This window comes from Micropterus salmoides, unplaced genomic scaffold (assembly GCF_014851395.1).
Source record: "Micropterus salmoides isolate LMB-PRFRI ecotype aquatic unplaced genomic scaffold, ASM1485139v1 Ms_hic_scaffold_1, whole genome shotgun sequence".
Taxonomy (NCBI): Eukaryota; Metazoa; Chordata; class Actinopteri; order Centrarchiformes; family Centrarchidae; genus Micropterus; species Micropterus salmoides.
The window spans coordinates 56,505,905-56,524,999 of record NW_024040040.1 but is presented as its reverse complement, the minus strand read 5'-3'; the positions used below and the strand labels follow the sequence as shown (position 1 = coordinate 56,524,999).

The 19,095-nt window shown below is 42.2% G+C and overlaps 1 protein-coding gene across 1 annotated transcript in view; it reads right to left on the bottom strand.

The window, feature by feature from the left end:
* Positions 1-2,135: 2,135 nt before the first annotated feature.
* The window catches only part of LOC119897296 (NLR family CARD domain-containing protein 3-like), a 28,563-nt gene continuing 11,603 nt past the window's right edge, over positions 2,136-19,095 (bottom strand). The window contains exons 5-11 of the mRNA XM_038710909.1: positions 14,311-14,389; positions 13,926-14,154; positions 11,977-13,762; positions 11,387-11,560; positions 10,782-10,955; positions 4,770-4,816; positions 2,136-2,957 (exon numbers count right to left, since the gene is read on the bottom strand). Coding sequence (XP_038566837.1) covers positions 2,410-2,957; positions 4,770-4,816; positions 10,782-10,955; positions 11,387-11,560; positions 11,977-13,762; positions 13,926-14,154; positions 14,311-14,389 — 3,037 coding nt within the window. The 3' untranslated portion in view covers positions 2,136-2,409. The remainder of the gene's footprint in view (positions 2,958-4,769; positions 4,817-10,781; positions 10,956-11,386; positions 11,561-11,976; positions 13,763-13,925; positions 14,155-14,310; positions 14,390-19,095) is intronic.

Genomic DNA, 19,095 nt, shown 5'->3' with positions numbered 1-19,095 from the left:
TGACTGAGAATCTTCACAGACATCAGTTTTATCACTGTTTAGTTTGAGGAAGTTTTGAGTGAACCAGGTTTTAACTTCATCTACGCAGTCAATTAGAGAAGACTGAGGGACGTTAGATGTAGGTTGGGTGGACAAGTGGAGCTGGGTGTCATCAGCGTAGCAGTGAAATTGTATATTATATTTCCTGAGAATAGAACCAAGGGGAAGTAAATAAATTATCAAAAGGAGGGGCCCCAGGACTGATCCCTTAGGAACACCACTGGTGACTGGGGAGGGTTGTGACTGAACATTTTAAGTTGCACAAACTGAGTGCAGCCAGGCAGGTATGATGTGAATAAGTCCAGGGATTAGTACTGTATAAGTATAAGTAATATTAGCACTGGTGCCCCCCATGGGTGTGTGCTCTCCCCACTGCTCTTCTCCCTCTACACCAACAACTGCACCTGAAGAGACCCATCTGTCAACTCCTGAAGTTTGCTGACGACACAACGGTCATCAGCCTCATCTGGGACAGTGACGAATTGGCCTACAGACGGGCGGTTGATCAGCTGGCTCTCTGGTGCACCTGGAGCTTAACACGCTCAAAACTGTGGAGATGACCGTGGACTTCAGGAGGAGCCCCCCCACTCTGCCCCTGTCACCATACTCATAAGCATGGCCAGCAGTATGCTGTGGAATCCTTCAGGTTTCTGGTATCCACGATTTCTCAGGACCTGAAGTGGGACCCCAACACAGACACCATCATCAAGAAGGCCCAGCAGAGGATGTACTCAGGAAGCTCAACCTGCCTAAGGACCTGCTGATCCACTTCTACACAGCCATCATCCAGTCTGTCCTCCGCACGTCCATCACTGTCTGGTTTGGATCTGCCACCAAAAAGGACAAGGACAGACTATAACAGACAGTCAGGACTCATCAGTGCCAACCTGCCCTCTATTCAGTACTTTTCCAAAGTCAGGAAACAGGCAGGAAACATCACTGCAGATCCATCTCATCCCGGACACAACCTGTTCCAGCTTCTTCCCTCTGGTTGGCGCTACAGAGCACTGTACGCCAAAACCAACAGACTTAGGAAGTTTCTTCCCACAAGCCATCACTCTGAACAGCTCATTTCTGACTCACAGTGTCAGAACCAATTCTTGTGCAATAACCCAGTAACTCTGTTTCTAATCAGCCACCTGTTTACTGGCTAATACTTATTATTTACTCACCATTCTCTATTTCAGTGCTGTTCATACTGTTATATTGTCATATTGTAGATACTGTATACCAAATCCACCTACCTCAAAATACTTATACTTATTTATTCCAGCATTCTTTGCACTATGCTTCATTGCACTGTGTACATGTGTGCATGTATATGCACCTGTATATCACATCCACCTCTGATATGTACATACTCCTGCATCCTTTGTGCTCTGCTTAAAAGGAAGTTTTTCCTTGTCTCTGTCGCCTAGTGCTGCTCTTGGTGGGAATTGTTGGGCTTCTGTAAATATCATCATAGAGTATGGTCTAGATCTGCTCTTTTATAAAAAGCGCTGTGAGATAACTGTTAAAACTGTATAAAATTGAGGCCAGTCTTGGACGTCATAAGGCCTATTTCCCAGCAAAAAATCTCTATATCCCTAATCTCTAACCCTAACCCTAAAATAAATAAAAAACATTAATCTAATCTAAATTAATCTCCTTTCCTTTATCTCAAGTAAACATCGCTTAAGTTCAGCAAGTAAGTCTCTAACAACAACTTACAGTTTCGCTGTATGTATATCACCATGTCTGTGTGTCTCTGTGTGCAGTAACTGTGCTCTGCTTGGCAGAGCAGCAATGAAAGGCAGCCTCCCTCGGGGTCCTAGTGCCCGACCACAGTAGGTAATTAAATTATGAAGCAGTGGAAACAACCAGAAGGATTATTTTAAGCCAATAAATACAAATTGTAATTTTTTATTTCTATAGTATTTATCAATATTCTTGCTTCTCTTTGTTGATTACATGCCTGCACTGTAAAAAAAAAAAAAAAAATCTAAATCTAATAAATAATTTTCTTATTACAGTTGTATAGGCCTAATGATGTCCATGCTATATCTTCCAGCTGAATCATGTCAGTAGTCCTGAGCTGAGAAAGACAACAAACACACTCACAGTAACATTCTGCTTTTATTGGAACAATAGCCAGAATTCAACACATGACAGAAGGTCCAAGTCACCGGCATTTGCACAATTTAATGATCAGAGCTTCCATCCAAGGACAGGAGTGGAAGAAGTTTACAATATAAATGAAGAATCTGTTCAATCACTTTGAATGACTTTGTACAAAGTTCATTGATGGATTTATTACAAGAAGCTAAAATATTTCTGTGATCCTGTACAGACTCAACTGATCTGTTCTCTACCAGGAGGAGACTCTCCCTCCTACAGAGAACACAGAGACACTGAGGAACCAGAACCAGACAACCAGAGCCCAAAGCCAGGAAAAAGTGGTTCAGTGAATGTGGTGTTGAAGGTGTGGAGGTGGATCAGTGTGTCAGAGGAGACTCTGTAGAAGGACAGAGAGCCAGCAGGACAGTCCATATACACTGCTACTCTACCAGAGACAGCGGAGGAGGAGGAGGAGGAGGAGGAGGAGGAGGAGAGGTTATTGTGTTGAACATAATAACCATCATCAGAGCAGCTCAGACTCCAGGACTGATCATTCCATCCAAACTCACAGTCATAACTGTCTCCTGTCCTTCTGATTCCTCTGTAACTCACTGATATATAAACTCCTCCTCTCCACTCGACCTCCCAGTAACAGCGACCAGTCAGACCATCTCTACACAGCAGCTGAGGGCAGCAGTCAAACCTGTCTGGATGATCGGGATATGACTGATCCTCCTCCACACGTGACGCCTTCCTGTTGTCGTCAGAAAGTTTGATTCTTCTGTTTACTGTGTTTGGGTCGAGTGTTAGTTCACAGGAATCTGATGGAGAGAACGAGACACAATACAGCTGCAGTTATTGATCCGTCATCTGTTCATTGATTGACACTTTGATGACATCAGAGCTTTGAATGAGTGATGTCACAGTCTGAAGATTTATTTATTTATTTATTGTTTATTTGAATAGGGACAGATACAAAAAACATAGATTATTACATAAAAAACAATCCGATGCCTGTATCACATTTTATAGCCGTGGCTAATTCGCAACACCTGTCCTTAGAAGGGCTTTTAACAGTTAAGATAATGAAAGAGTAAAAATTTACAGTGAATACAATAAAATGTCCAGAAACCAGTTAGCACCAATAAAAGTTAGTGTAGTAAACACATACACTCGAGCTCACACAGATGTACACCTCACATACACACAGATATACAGGTGCTGGAATATCAACAAAAAGTTGATTTATCTCAGTAATTCCATTCAAAAAGTGAAACTTGTGTAATGTATACATTCATTCCACACAGACTGATATATTGCAAGTGTTCATTCCTTTTATCATCATTTTGATGATTATAACTGACAACTAATGAAAACCCCAAAATCAGTATCTCAGAAAATTAGAATATTACGAAAAGGTTCAATATTGAAAACACCTGGTGCCACACTCTAATCAGCTAATTAACTCAAAACACCTGCAAAGGCCTTTAAATGGTCTCTCAGTCTAGTTCTGTAGGCTACACAATCATGGGGAAGACTGCTGACTTGACAGCTGTCCAAAAGACGACCATTGACACCTTGAACAAGGAGGGCAAGACACAAAAGGTCATTGCTAAAGAGGCTGGCTGTTCACAGAGCTCTGTGTCGAAGCACATTAATAGAGAGGTGAAGGGAAGGAAAAGATGTGGTAGAAAAAAGTGTACAAGTAATAGAGATAACCGCACCCTGGAGAGGATTGTGAAACAATGGGGGAGATTCACAAAGAGTGGACTGCAGCTGGAGTCAGTGCTTCAAGAACCACCACGCACAGACGTATGCAAGACATGGGTTTCAGCTGTCGCATTCCTTGTGTCAAGCCACTCTTGAACAAGACACAGCGTCAGAAGCGTCTCGCCTGGGCCAAAGACAAAAAGGACTGGACTGCTGCTGAGTGGTCCAAAGTTATGTTCTCTGATGAAAGTAAATTTTGCATTTCCTTTGGAAATCAAGGTCCCAGAGTCTGGAGGAAGAGAGGAGAGGCACAGAATCCACGTTGCTTGAAGTCCAGTGTAAAGTTTCCACAGTCAGTGATGGTTTGGGGTGCCATGTCATCTGCTGGTGTTGGTCCACTGTGTTTTCTGAGGTCCAAGGTCAACGCAGCCGTCTACCAGGAAGTTTTAGAGCACTTCATGCTTCCTGCTGCTGACAAACTTTATGGAGATGCAGATTTCATTTTCCAACAGGACTTGGCACCTGCACACAGTGCCAAAGCTACCAGGACCTGGTTTAAGGACCATGGTATCCCTTTTCTTAATTGGCCAGCAAACTCGCCTGACCTTAACCCTATAGAAAATCTATGGGGTACTGTGAAGAGGAAGATGCGATACGCCAGACCCAACAATGCAGAAGAGCTGAAGGCCACTATCAGAGCAACCTGGGCTCTCATAACACCTGAGCAGTGCCACAGATTGATGGACTCCACGCCGCATCGCTGCAGTAATTCAGGCAAAAGGGGCCTACTAAGTATTGAGTGCTGTACATGCTCATACTTTTCATGTTCATGTTCACAAATTTACAAAGTGGCTCAGGTGCAAGTTCAGTCAAACAAGATGGTTGAATGTGTGCTGCATTAATCAAATGAAAAACACACTTACACTTCCTCAGACCTGGTCTCAACCATCGGACTCTACCAGGCTCCACCCTGAAAGGAGGAGGGGGGTCAGAGCAGCACATCCTCTTTCGGCATCAAACATGGACATAACATTCCTCTTATAAACATATACTGTACACAATATGTGCATCAGGCCTGCTGCTCTAGACCGTACTCTTCTCATGTCATGAAAGGTTTTGAAAGGGTTATCCTAGGTCACCTATCCAGACAACTTTCAGCCTTTCAAGATCCTTTTCAATTTGCATATAGGAGGGGTGTAGGACTTGACGATGCTCTCACTTTTATGATGCATAGAATTTATAGTCATGTTATGTTTTTTGACTTTTCTAGTGCTTTTAACATCATACAACCACACATTTTTGCCCCAAAATGAATTAATTTTAATATAAATTTTAGATCTCTAAATTATTGTCATGTCCTGTTTATCAGATTTGTTTAAAAAAAAAAACATCTGACACAATTTTAACTAAAACATGGCATGGTTTTATACCCTTTTTTATTCACTCTCTACACTGCTGACTACAGTCATTGTGGGGTATCTTGCCACATCCAGAAATCTTCTGATGACACTGTCCTTCTTGGTCTTTTTTTTCAAGGTAATGACCAAGTTTATAAAAATGAAGTTGCCCCATTTGTGAATTGGTGTGAATCAAACCTCTTACAACTAAATGTTGGGAAGACAAAAGGAGGAAGAAGGAGAAGGTTTTTCCTGTGATCATTATTTGATGAACCAGCAAATTAAAATTGTGCCGTCCTATAAATAAAGTATTATACAGTAAATTAAACTAGAAGATGAACACAGACACTGTTTTCAAGAAGGCCCAGTTACTTTTTATCAAGGCATTTTAGCCAGTGTTCTTTTTATGATGTGCTTTGTTGGGGAGGCAGCATAACTGTGACGAAAAACTTCAGAAAAGGGGACAAGTGCCAATCTAAAGAATGTCATGGATCTTGTAGACCAGGGCTATTAAATTACAATTTCAATTGGATGGGATTTTAAATCCAGAGCAAAGAAATAGGCAGGACTTTTGCCCCATGTGTGCGTGCTCGTGTGTGTTTATGTGGAGTGGAGGTGCTCTGCAGAGATACAGAGAAGTGGAGAGGCTGGAGGTCAGACAGTTATGTTGAGTCTTGATTGGCGGTGATCAGTACAGTGTCACACTGCCAAAAACAGGGAGGTGACAGCTGGTGTGTTGTGTGGACGTGTTTGAGTTTATTTTGTCTCTTTTTGAGTGCATGAGAGATGCTTGGTGGGTTTTAGTTTTGTTTGTCGATGTATAGTGTTCCCCTCTCTCCCTCTCCCTCGCCTTTCCACCCCTCTCCTTCAAGGCGGAGTTGTCTCTGGAAGCTGGGCGGGTTCCTCCAGCTGCAGGCAATCGGCACTTCACACACCTCTCTCCTGTTATAATCTGGACTGGTTTATTGGGTGGCGATGGTGCAATGGATAAGACACATGCCTTTGGTGTGCGAGACCTTGTTGTAGGTAATGCTACGACTCGCCTAACTTGCCTTCTATACTTTGTATTGGCTTTGACCCTGTTTTCCCTGTGCCCTGTTCTAGTGTCCCTTGGAGACCCTGCTCTGTCTCGGAGAATGCCTGACTGGAGATCTCCCCACCGTAGACGCTCTTCCCAGTCAGCCCTGTTACTCTACCTGCCGGGCTTTGCTCTCACCTGCGCCGCCACACCGGAGGAACCCAACCCCCTGCATCAAGCCAATCCACTTTATCTTGTGTTCAATAAACCGAGTAAATATCCTTCAGAACTGAGTTCTTGTCTGCATTTTGGTTCGAGCCACAAAATCCTGACATACAGTGCATGTGAAACTTAAAGATGAGAAGGAAATGATAAAGCTCACTCTTTAGCTACTTCCAACCACTACACGTGTAGTTTACTTTTGTTGTCAGATTATGTGCTGGACCACGTGGAGTTTGCTTCGGGGCTGGATGTGGCCCGCGGGCCGCCAGTTGGATAGGGCTGTTGTACAGTATCTCACAAAAGTGAGTACACCATACACATTTATAAATATTTGAATCAGAATTAGAAGGAGCTTTATTGCCAAGTGTTTTACACATAGGAGGTATTTGCTTTGGTGATAAGATGCTACACGTAGACAAACAGTTGACATAAATAAATATAGAAATATAAAAATGGAATAAACAAATGCAAGTTATGTAAGAATAATAAAAGAATAGAGAAAATATAAGCGCAAACAGATGCTGACATCAAATTATTAGGCTGTAATATCAACCAGCACTGACCTGCTGTATTTCATCTTATAATAATGAGTGTTGGGAGTAATGAGTTACAAAAGTATTACTACAATAATGTATTGCTTTTTGCTGTAACGCAGTAATATGATGCATTACTAAAAATAAATTGTTATTATTATACCCATTACAATCTCAGTAACACGAGTTACAATGCATTTTGCCCCGAAATTAAGTGGTGTTTTTTTTTTTTTTTTTTAATTCACCAACACCAAGAAACATTTCATCAGCAGAAAACAAATCCAAGAGTAAAGGATAACATTATTTCCTGCAAATTACGGGGGAGCTCGGCTCCTCTTAAAAAGAAGGTAGTTCCCCTGATGGATCATACATACATACAGTAGATTTCTATGGGCTATGTGTTTGTGCTTTAACAAATAACTTTCAAGATTAGAGAGGCTGCTGTCAGTTCATCCTGAGTGATTCTGTAGGAGTGTTGGGGGATTCAAAGAATCAATGATGTTATACTGCTGTACCTCATGCGTAAATGTGGACAGCATCTTTGTTAGCGTGGAGACAATACATCCTATTTTTTATAACAAAGACCCAACTGATTGGATAACTCTGCACATCACTAGAACCCTATGCAGCACATCTTACTATCAGAACAATGCACCTATTAAATAGCAGTGAAAGTAACGCAAAATGAGTGTAAGGCATTACACTTCAGAGTCAGTAATATTGTAATATAACTAATTACTCTCAAATGACAGCAACTAGTAATCCATAATGTATTACAATTTGGAAGTAACTTGTCCAACACTGATAATAATAATAATAGTGCCCATAATGTAGACTAGCCTGTTGTAGTTCTGTGATGACAGTTGTAATTGGGGCTAAATGAGATAGCCCCCATTTTACTGTGTCATTTCATAGGGACTGACATAGGGACTAATGATAAAAATGCTTACCTCAACAAGCTGAGGCTTAAATTATCTCCTTTTTACAGATAAAAGGTCACTACCAAAAAAGTTAGGCTACTGGATTTCTGTGTAGAGCATGATACTGTATGCTGCTGTAATCTGACTGTTTTCAACATATGCCATAATGTTTATTGCAACCTTGAGATGTTTCAACATACGGTATCATAATGTTGACAGACATGTTTCTGGATTCTGAAGATATGATCTGTAGCCTTTATGCATTAGTGCCAACAGCTGGTCTGCTCAGCTGACAGAAATCACAACGGCAGGCTCCCTTCCCTGAGGTGAAGACATCTCATTTTGCTAAATGCCTGTTTCCTTAACTCCTCCAGCTCACATCTCGGGTGGGAGGGACTAAGACACAATGTGAGGAAATGAAAAGGGCCCCAAAAAGCCTCTCGTAGTGGAGTACAAGATTGCTGATATGGGACATGTCAAATACTACTTTGCACCAAAGATTGATGAAGAGGCATCCTAAGTTTTATAATCATTCCCAGACTTCATAAAGAAACTCCATTCATCAATGCCAAATTTACATTCTCATCATTTGATACTTGGTGGAGACATGAACATTTTGTTAGAGCTCCTCTTGGGCAAATCAAACCCCAAAGCACAAACCCCCTGAAAAATGGCACAGACTTTATCACAATTTATGAGCTGATGCGGATGTATCAATTCTTGGCAATTTCTACAATCAAAAGATAGACACTTCTCCTTCTTTTCAAATGTTCATTAGTCTCACTCTTGCATAGATTACTTTCTTAAAGATAAGTTGCTTCTTCCTTCTGTGGCCTCAATGAATACTTGTCAAGAGAGGCTGACTGGCCATCGGGAAGTTCTGTGATGATTCTGCCTGTCTGCTTTGTGTTAATTTATCTCTGCCTGTTCAGTTGTTTGATACACTCAACTGTTCAGGGATCCTGTTGTAGTCTGTTTAACTGTCTTGTTTGGTTGTGGTCAGTGTAGGGGTCATGACATAATTTACTGCAAATTTGGAATTATTTCTATATAGGTTAATTTGGTAGGTTATTTGTTGCTGTATTTTTATTGACCACTGTGTTCTTCATAGTTTTATTTTGAATATGTTGTTATTTTCATCAATAAACGTTATAGACTTTGTTGGGTTTTTTTAATCGGTGGAGGTGCTCCCGCCACTGTCCTCTGCCATCTCCCCCGGGGACGAGGGCATGCAGAAGTTCTGGAGGCACTCCGGAGAGGTCTCACCTTCATCACCGGCCTCCTATTCTGCCCTCAGGCCGCCCCCCTGTCCTCCCTTGTCCTGTCCCTGTCTGCTCCCTGAACTGTATCTTTTTGCTTTTTTTTGGCCCTCCTCCTCTCCCCCCCTTGGAAAGTTTTCGGTTCCATCTCATTCTGTGTTCCTATTTTAGTTCTTTTGTAATCAGGCTTCTGAGTAAGTTTTTTTTATCTTGGTCCTTAGATGTGCTTAGTAGTTCTTTCCATTTTGAGTCATGTGTGTTCTGTGTTTTGTTTTATTCGTCCTGGTACATTGTCGTTTGTGATTGTTTTTGTCCACTTGTTGGTCTGTCTTGTCGGTGTCCTCATCTTTGTATGTTTTTGAGAGTTGTATGTTCAGTGTTGGTGTCAAGGTACATATTTGTATATGGGTGCTCTCTGTTCAGTCCATGACTTGGTGTCATGCCCTGTTTCCTGTTTTGTTTTGGAGGTTGTCTGCATCTGTTTGTATCCAGCTTGTTTCCTGTCTTGCCTTGATTACACCTCATGTGTCTCACCTGTTGATTCCATCCCTGCCTGTTAGCCAGTGTTTTAATGTTTGTTATTCCTGTTCTGCTCTTGTTGGTCCATTGTTGCTTGTCATGCTCTGTCAGGTGTCCTTTCATGCTTGTTCCCTGTTTTTTTGTGTGGATATTTGGATTTTTATCTTTCTAATATGGACTCAAACACTATTTTGGTTTTTCTGCCCCAATTCTGATTAACCCCCTAACGTTTTTCACCTGCTTTTTACCCACCAGACTGGTGTGTGTTTCTGTATATATTGTCTTAAATCATTTTCAGTTTTGTCGCATCCTCATCGTAAGTCGAGTGTCTTTGTTCGTGCTCTGTGCTCTGTACCTTTACAGATGTATGTAACACTACCTTTATTTGGACTTTGACTGCCATGATATCATAAAAGCCCCCTGTGTTTAAATAAATTCTGACGTAATGTATCGACTCCAGCTAGTATATGTATTTGGGCGCACAGCTCAGTTTTTCCTGCCTTTGCACTCGGAAAGCCTGACAACAATATGTTTTCCTGACAGTTAAACATGTCATTATTCTTATATAATGCAAAAAAGGCCAAAATGCTGCATAACAGGAATAATCTGTGATTATTAATAATCAGTTTGACAGAATCTTGAATAAACAAACCAACATAGGTATAACCATTTATTTTTAGACATGTTCTCTTTGTCACATCCATGTGTGACATTATAAGTGTAAATATTTTGATATTCTATTCTATGAACAAATAACCAGATATCTGATAGAAGTTGTCAAACTTTTAATATCAGTCCCTTAAGTTCCCAAGAACTAGAAGAGCCACTTGTGTCTGCACATTTCATATTTACAAAACATTTTTCTGTTTCTCTGTGTTCACCTCAGTTCTACAATAGTAGAACCGTACATTTGGTCCTTGACAAATTATATTAGCAGAGACAATCCGAGGCAGGTTAGCCATTTATTCACCAATGTAAATCGGATTTTAAATGGTCATCAATTCATTAGGTTAATGAACGCTGACCTGAGAATTCCCAGATTAAGACAAAGTGTAACTTGATCTGACCTCAAGGTTTCCAGTGTACAATTTGGACTCTCCAGTCCAGCAGTCAGCAGCTTTAATCCTGAATCCTGCAGGTTGTTGTCACTCAGATCCAGCTCTCTCAGACTAGAGGACTGGGAGCTAAGAACTGAGGACAGAGCTTCACAGCTTCTCTCTGAGAGGTTACAGCCACTCAGTCTGGACAGAAAATAATCAACATGAAGACAATTAACATTTTTACAACTACAATTAATATTGTATTGTATTTTTTGCATCATTTGCTCATTCAGTGTGTTAAGAACGACTTCTCAGCACATGTTAAAATCATTGTTGTTTTATTCTAAAGATGTTGTAGATATGATGACAAATAATGACCAAATCAGTAATTAATAAAACATGTAATGTTAATATGTTGCATTGTATTAAACATCAATGAGGATTTCCATCTGAGCCAAAGTTCATATGTAATGTTGTATAATATGTGAAACTGAATTAGACCTAAAAAAATTTTAAAATTCAAAGATTTTCTATGCCGTAAAACAAGAGTGAGAGACTGTTTAAAATAAAAGGTCCATGATATTTAGAGAAATAATTTTAATGTTTTAAGACAAAATTTAACTTGAACTGACCTCAGGGTTTCCAGTGTACAATTTGGACTCTCCAGTCCAGAAGACAGCAGCTTCACTCCTGAATCCTGCAGGTTGTTGTTCCTTAGGTCCAGCTCTCTCACACTAGAGACCTGGGAGCTGAGAACTGACGACAGAGCTTCACAGCTTCTCTCTGAGAGGTTACAGCCACTCAGTCTGGAGAGGAAATAATAGATTTGACATTTCAAAAATGAATAATTAATCATTTAATTGTTAAAATATTGAAATCGATCCTATGCTGATACAATGTGTTTAGAAAGTCTGTTTGAACCAATGCTGCTTTATTCTAAAGACAAACATTACATTTAAAATACTGAGTCTGAGACTATTTAGTTAAAATGTCATGATATCAAAACATAAATGAGGTTATCCAAATCTGCCAAATTTCATATTTCATGCTAAACAAAATTTGAATCTCAATTAGAAAAAATACAGCCACACATGGTCCCAGCTTGTCTCTGTGAGATTACACAGATTCAGTCTGTAGAGACAACAGGAAGGAAACAAGTAATAACATGTTTTTTCTCCAGCTAAAAGATAAAAGTGTTTATTGATGAATAAATCCCACTTACACAGCTTTCTTGGAGACTTTGATCACTGGCAGCAACCTCAGAAGAGCCTCCTCTGAAGCAGAGTATTTCTTCAGGTCAAACACATCCAGGTCTTTCTCTGATGATAGTAAGATGAAGACCAGAGCTGACCACTGAGCAGGAGAGAGTTTATCTGTGGAGAGTCTTCCTGAACTCAGGGACTGTTGGATCTGATCCACTAGAGAACTATCCTTCAGTTCATTCAGACAGTGGAACAGATTGATGCTTTTCTCTGCAGAGGGAGTCTCTTCAATCTTCATCTTGATATACTCGACTGTTACCAGATTGGTTTCTGAGCCTCTTCCTGTCTGTGTCAGCAGGCCTCGTAGCAGAGTCTGATTTGTCTGCAGTGAAAGTCCCAGGAGGAAGCGGAGGAACAAGTCCAGGTGTCCATTTGGACTCTGTAAGGCCTTGTCCACAGCACTCTGGTAGAACTTTGTTGATTTCTCTCCAAACATTTTAGACCACCAGGATGATGACAGCAAATTGACACCAGAGTTGATGAATGTCAGATGGACATGAAGAGCAGCCAGAAACTCCTGAATGCTCAGATGGACGAAGCAGAACACCCTGTCCTGGTACAGCCCTCTCTGTTCTTTAAATATCTGTGTGAACACTCCTGAGTACACTGAGGCTGCTGTGATATCGATGCCACACTCTGTCAGGTCTGATTCATAGAAGATCAGGTTTCCTTTCTGCAGCTGCTCAAAAGCCAGTTTTCCCAGAGACTCAATCATCTTCCTGCTCTCTGGACTCCAGTGTGGATCTGTCTCAGCTCCTCCATCATACTTGACATTCTTCAGTTTGGACTGAACCACCAGGAAGTGGATGTACATCTCAGTCAGGGTCTTGGGTAGCTCTCCTCCCTCTCTGGTCTTCAACAGATCCTCCAGAACTGTAGCAGTGATCCAGCAGAAGACTGGGATGTGGCACATAATGTGGAGGCTTCGTGATGTCTTGATGTGGGAGATGACTCTGCTGGCCTGCTCTTCATCTCTGAATTTCTTCCAGAAGTACTCCTCCTTCTGTGGGTCATTGAACCCTCTGACCTCTGTCACAATGTCAACACACTCAGGAGGGATCTGATTGGCTGCTGCAGGTCGTGTGGTTATCCAGAGGCGAGCAGAGGGAAGCAGGTTCCCCCTGATGAGGTTTGTCAGCAGCACATCCACTGAGGTGGACTCTGTAACATCAGTCAGGACCTCATTGTTGTGGAAGTCCAGAGGAAGTCGACACTCATCCAGACCGTCAAAGATGAACACAACCTGGAACTCTTCAAAGCTGCAGATTCCTGCTTCTTTGGTTTCAGTAAAGAAGTGATGAACAAGTTCCACCAAGCTGTACTTTTCCTCTTTCAGCACATTTAGCTCTCTGAAAGTGAATGGAAATGTGAACTGTATGTCCTGGTTGGCTTTGTCTTCAGCCCAGTCCAGAGTGAACTTCTGTGTTAAGACTGTTTTCCCAATGCCAGCCACTCCCTTTGTCATCACTGTTCTGATTGGTTCATCTCTTCCAGGTGAGGCTTTAAAGATGTCTTCTTGTCTGATGGTTGTTTCTGGTCTGTCTGGTTTCCTGGATGCTGTTTCAATCTGTCTGACCTCATGTTCATTATTGACCTCTGCAGTCCCTCCCTCTGCGATGTAGAGCTCTGTGTAGATCTGGTTCAGAAGGGTTGGGTTTCCTGCTTTAGCAATCCCCTCAAACACACACTGGAACTTCTTCTTCAGTTTAGATTTTAGTTTATGTTGACAAACTGTAGCAAGAAGTTCTGAAGTAAGATGCAACAAAACAGATCAATCAGTGATTGATAAAGTCCATATGACAGTTTATTTTCCTTAAATAAACATGTTTCCCTCCATCTGTTTAGTCATCAGTAAATGTATCCAATTTATCTGTATATCCAGCAGGTTAAATCTTTAGATTAATCTTACTGCTCTGCAGACACTCAGCCAGCTCCTCTTGCTTCATTCTCCTCAGGAAGTGAAGTGTGATCTTCAGAAATGCCTCTCTGCTGCTCCTCCTCTGCTCTTCCTCCTCACCGTTCAACACCTCCTCATCCTCCCTGTGACTCTCTAAGCATTCTGGGTGATCTGAACTCAGATACTTCTGGATCTTCTTCAGCTCGTTCTTCACAAAAGTGACAATGTTCTCCTCCAGCAGCTGGAACAGAATATTATATGAAGGATCAAAGTCAAATCATGGAACCAAACATCAGATCCATGTTGGACAGTCTGACAATCCACTGGTCTAAAAAGTGCAGCGTGGAGATTATTGTAAACAGAATAGAGGAAAAGTAGTTGTTGTACATGTACAGACCATAAATATGGAGTCCAGGTGTGTTTGATGCTGCTGGGCAGACTGACCACTGGGAACCTCTGAGCTCTCCTGGTGGACTCTGTGGAGGAATCATGAAGAGTAAGCTTACATTATGTCCACACAAAGACAGACACAAGGTAAAGGCCCTGTAATTTAAAGTGTTGATTACAACATTGAACTGGACTTTTAATTATCTGTTCTCCTTAACCATGATAGAATTGTAAATTAAAAGTATTTAACATCCACGTATATTACTTCATAAATATGACTTCAATCTGGCTCAGCTGAATATAAACTCCTTTTCATTGATAGACCCTGTTTCAGATGACAAATGTTTTCTATTTGATCCCTCCATCCCTGAAACTTCTCCAATTTTGAAATGAACAGTATGTTTCTGCATTTTAAATAATCTGTCTGTGAGACCATAGACGGAAATCATGGGGTGGACGGGGGGGTCAGGTCCCCACCTATCTGAGGCGTGTCCCCCCTTAAAAACCATCAAATAATATAATGATAATGAACATACTTAAAATAATTGTGTAAATAGTAAAACAATACAAGCACAAACAGTGCAATTAAAGTGCTTTTTAAGTTTAGAAAAATTTTGAGTTCCGTCAGTAGTTGAGGAGCTCCAGTAATGTTAAGCAGGCTGTTAGGGCTGTTTTATGTATGTTAAACATTGGATGAACTGATTCTTTTGTCTTTAATACAGAAGATGCTGAGACATTAATAAATTAATAATGACAAAGTTATGATAACCGATTATTTTTCTATGAGCCCACACTGTTATTATAACATTACCTAGCTTATTTGGTAGCTTCTTCAACAGCTTATTGGACTGGAACTCATCTTCTACAGCTAGAGATGCGCAGATTGATCAGCTAGGGACTGAAATAGGCCAGTGTTTTTTCACTTACTCGGTTCTGACCAGTAACCGGGCCGAGCAGTGTCAAATCCAATTTTCTACTGGTCACATTGGAAGTTACAAACAGGCTGCGCTGCGCTGTGTTTCGGACAATAAAGAATGAATCTGAATCTTAGCTGTTCCTAGGACTGCACTCCGGTGACCTCTGATGTTTTCCTTGAGATCTGCTTTTGCGACTCTCCCAGTTTGGGGGTCACGGCCCCCAGTGCTCGGAACACCACTGGCACCACTGTTGCTCTTACTTTCCTTTGTTTTCTAGCTCCTCTTTCTTGGTATTTCTCAAGCTTCTTGTGTTCCTTCTTCTTGATGTTGCTGTCGCTTGGGATTGCCACATCTATCACTACTGCCTTCTTCTGCTGTTTGTCGATCAACACGATGTCTGGTTGGTTAGCCATCACCAGTTTGTCAGTCTGGATCTTGAAGTCCCACAGGATCTTAGCTCGGTCATTCTCAACTACCTTAGGAGGTGTCTTCCATTTTGACCTTGGGACTTCCAGCCCATACTCATGGCAGATGTTCCTGTACACTATGACAGCTACCTGCTTATGGCGTTCCATGTACGCACTTCCTGCCAGCATCTTACACTCTGCTGTTATGTGCTGTACTGTCTCAGGGGCGTCCTTGCACAGTCTGTACCTGGGTCCTGCCTGGTGTGGTAGACCCCAGCCTCTATTGATCTTGTACTGAATGCCTGTTCTTGTGCCGCCATGATTTAGTGCTTCTGTGCTGTCCTTCAGTCCAGCCTCTTCCAGCCACTGGTAGGATTTCTTGATATCAGCCACTTCTTCTATGTGTCTGTGGTACATGCCGTGCAGCTGCTTGTCCCTTCATGAAGGTTCTTCATCTTCCTTGTCCTCACCTTCGGGTTTCTGCTGCCTGAAGTATTCACTAAGCCCTTCATCTTTGGGGGCCATCTTCCTGATGTGCTCCTGGATATTTGTCGTGTCATCCTGGACAGTGGTCTTGACACTCACTAGCCCTCGGCCTCCCTCGCTACACTTGGTGTACAGTCTCAGGGTGCTGGATTTGGGGTGAAACCCTCCATGCACTGTGAGTAGCTTTCTCATCTTGATGTCAGTAGCCTCTATCTCCTCCTTTGGCCAGTTTATTATACCAGCTGGGTATCTGATGACTGGCAGGGCGTATGTGTTGATGGCTCGGATCTTGTTTTTCCCCATTCAGCTGACTTTTAATGACCTGTCTTACTCTCTGTAGGTATTTGGCTGTGTCGGACTTCCTTTCTGCCTCCTCATGGTTTCCGTTAGCCTGCGGCACCCAAAGGTATTTGTAGCTGTCCTGAACATCTGCAATGTGGCCTTCTGGTAGTTCAATCCCCTTGTTTCTGATCATCTTCCCTCTTTTTGATACCATGCGACCACACTTGTCCAGTCCGAACAACATTCCAATGTCGTTGCTGTAGATCCTGGTAGTGTGGATCAGTGAGTCGATGTCTCGCTCATTTCTGGCATACAGCTTGATTTCATCCATGTAGAGGAGGTGACTGATTGTTGTTCCACTTCGGAACCGGTATCCGTAGCCAGTCTTTGTGATGATCTGGCTGAGGGGGTTCAGGCCTATGCAGAATAGCAGCGGGGGTAGTGCATCACCTTGGTATATGCCGCACTTGATGGTGACTTGTGACTTGTGCAATTGGCTTTGAGTTGGCTTCCACACTTATTTTCTACAGCCCCATTGAGTTCTTGACGAAGGCTATTAGTGTTTTGTTGATCTTGTACATATCCAAGCATTCCAGTATGCATGTATGTGGCATTGAGTCACAGGCTTTCTTGTTGTCAATCCAGACAGTGCACAGATTGGTCTGCCTGGTCTTGCAGTCTCGAGTGACTGCTCTAGTCTAGTCTGATACTGGCAATTCTGTTTTTTATTGTTATTGTTGACGAGTCTGATACTGCTTTGGCTACTCCTGTTTAAAGCTGTTCTTAACTTTGCTGTACTTTTCTATGCTGTGCTGTTATGCATGGTATTATTGTCTTTTAATTCTGTAAAGCACTTTGGTCAGTCAGTGGCTGCTATAAAACGTGCTATATAAATAAAATGAACTTGAACTTGAACTCTATCAACCTTGGCTCCCCTGGTATTACTACCCATTCCCTTCTGGGCTCTGTCCATGTATTGAGCCATGTGCCTACTCATCTTAGCCACTCTGAGGCAGAGGCAGGTTTTTGGCCGGTAGTTGGATGGGATTGTTCCCTTCTGTTGGTCCTTCATGATAAGGACTGTCCGTCCTTGGGTTAACCATTCTGGGTGCATCCCATCCATCAGCAGTTGGTTCATTTGTGCTGCCAGGCGTTCATGGAGTGCAGTTAGTTTCTTCAGCCAGTAGGTGTGGATCATATCAGGGCCTGGTGCTGTCCAGCTCTTCATACCTGCCACTCTTTCTTGGATGGATCTGCCATTGTAATGGTTACTGGTTCTTGTTCTGGGAGATTGCTGTGATCTGTTCTTAGATCCACTAGCCACTGAGCATTGGTGTTGTGGGATGCCTCTTTCTCCCATATGTTCTTCCAGTACTGTTCAGTCTCAGCCCTGGGTGGATCTTATCTTGTGTTATTACCCTGCCACTGAGAGTACACTTTGGATGGTTCGGTGGAGAACATCCAGTTTATTCTCCTGGCTTCTGCTTCTCCCTTGTACCTCTTTAGGTGTGTAACCAGAGCGGTGAGTCTTTGTTTGGCAGACTCCAGAGCCTCAGGTATTGACAGCTTGTTGTATTTCTTAGGTAGGCCCTTCGTTGCACCTTTCTGTAGCTCTGAGAGCTGACTAACCTCTCTTTGTGTTGCCTTGATCATGACCTCTAGCCTTCTCCTCCATGGGGGGTAATGCTCTTTGTGGCTTGTGGTGTTCATCTTATAGCCAAGCATCTCTAGGATCACTTTTACTGTGGCGTATATCAGCTCATTGGTTTTGGTTATGGCTTTAGTAGGGATAGTATGTAGTGCTGCATTCACATCTTCTAGCAGACTAAGAAATTTTATGTTTATGTTTTCCCCCCTCTACTGTGAGATGAAATTGTGTGAGAATTAATTTTTCACCCATCTTTTCCTTTTATATCATTAATAATCTGGTCAATGATTTAAATATCTTTTGTTCCTTGGCTATTGATGCTACTGCACCTATTACGACTATATCAGCTGAAGCAATCAAATCATTCCTGTGGATAAATGATGCTGTGGGAGGACTGTGCCATATTCATGTCCATTTTCTTTACATGAAAGAATGTTGCCTGGAAAATGAGCTGAACCAGTTCTACTGCCGCTCTGAGAGTCAATCGTACACCATCCCCCGTGACACCTCTGCTCAGCTTCAGCCCCAGTCCACCATCTCCTCCTCCATCTCAGAGAAGGATGTCAACAGACTATTCAGGAGGCAGAAACCCCACAATGCAGTTGGGCCGGACTCTGTCTCCCCATCCACCCTGAAGTACTGTACAGACATTTTTAACAACTCACTGGAGTCATGCCATGTGCCAGCCTGCTTCCATCATCCCTGTCCTCAAAAAACCAAGAACCACAGGACTAAATTACTACAGACCCATCGCACCTGACCTCTGTGGTTATGAAGTCCTTTGAACGCCTTGTGTTGTCCCACCTAAAATCCACTACAGAGCCAACAGGTCTGTAGATGATGCAGTAAACATGTAAAACTCACCCTTCTTTCCCCTTTGCTCTTCTCCTTGTACACCAACAGCTCCAATATCTTGGAGTAGAAATTACCAGGGAGGATGAGGAGTGTGATACCCTTGTAAGTGGCACACACCCTCTGCTCCTCTGTTTTGAACAGGGCAATGACCACACCGGTTTGCCACTGCTTGAGCACAGTCCCCAATTTTCACGCAATGT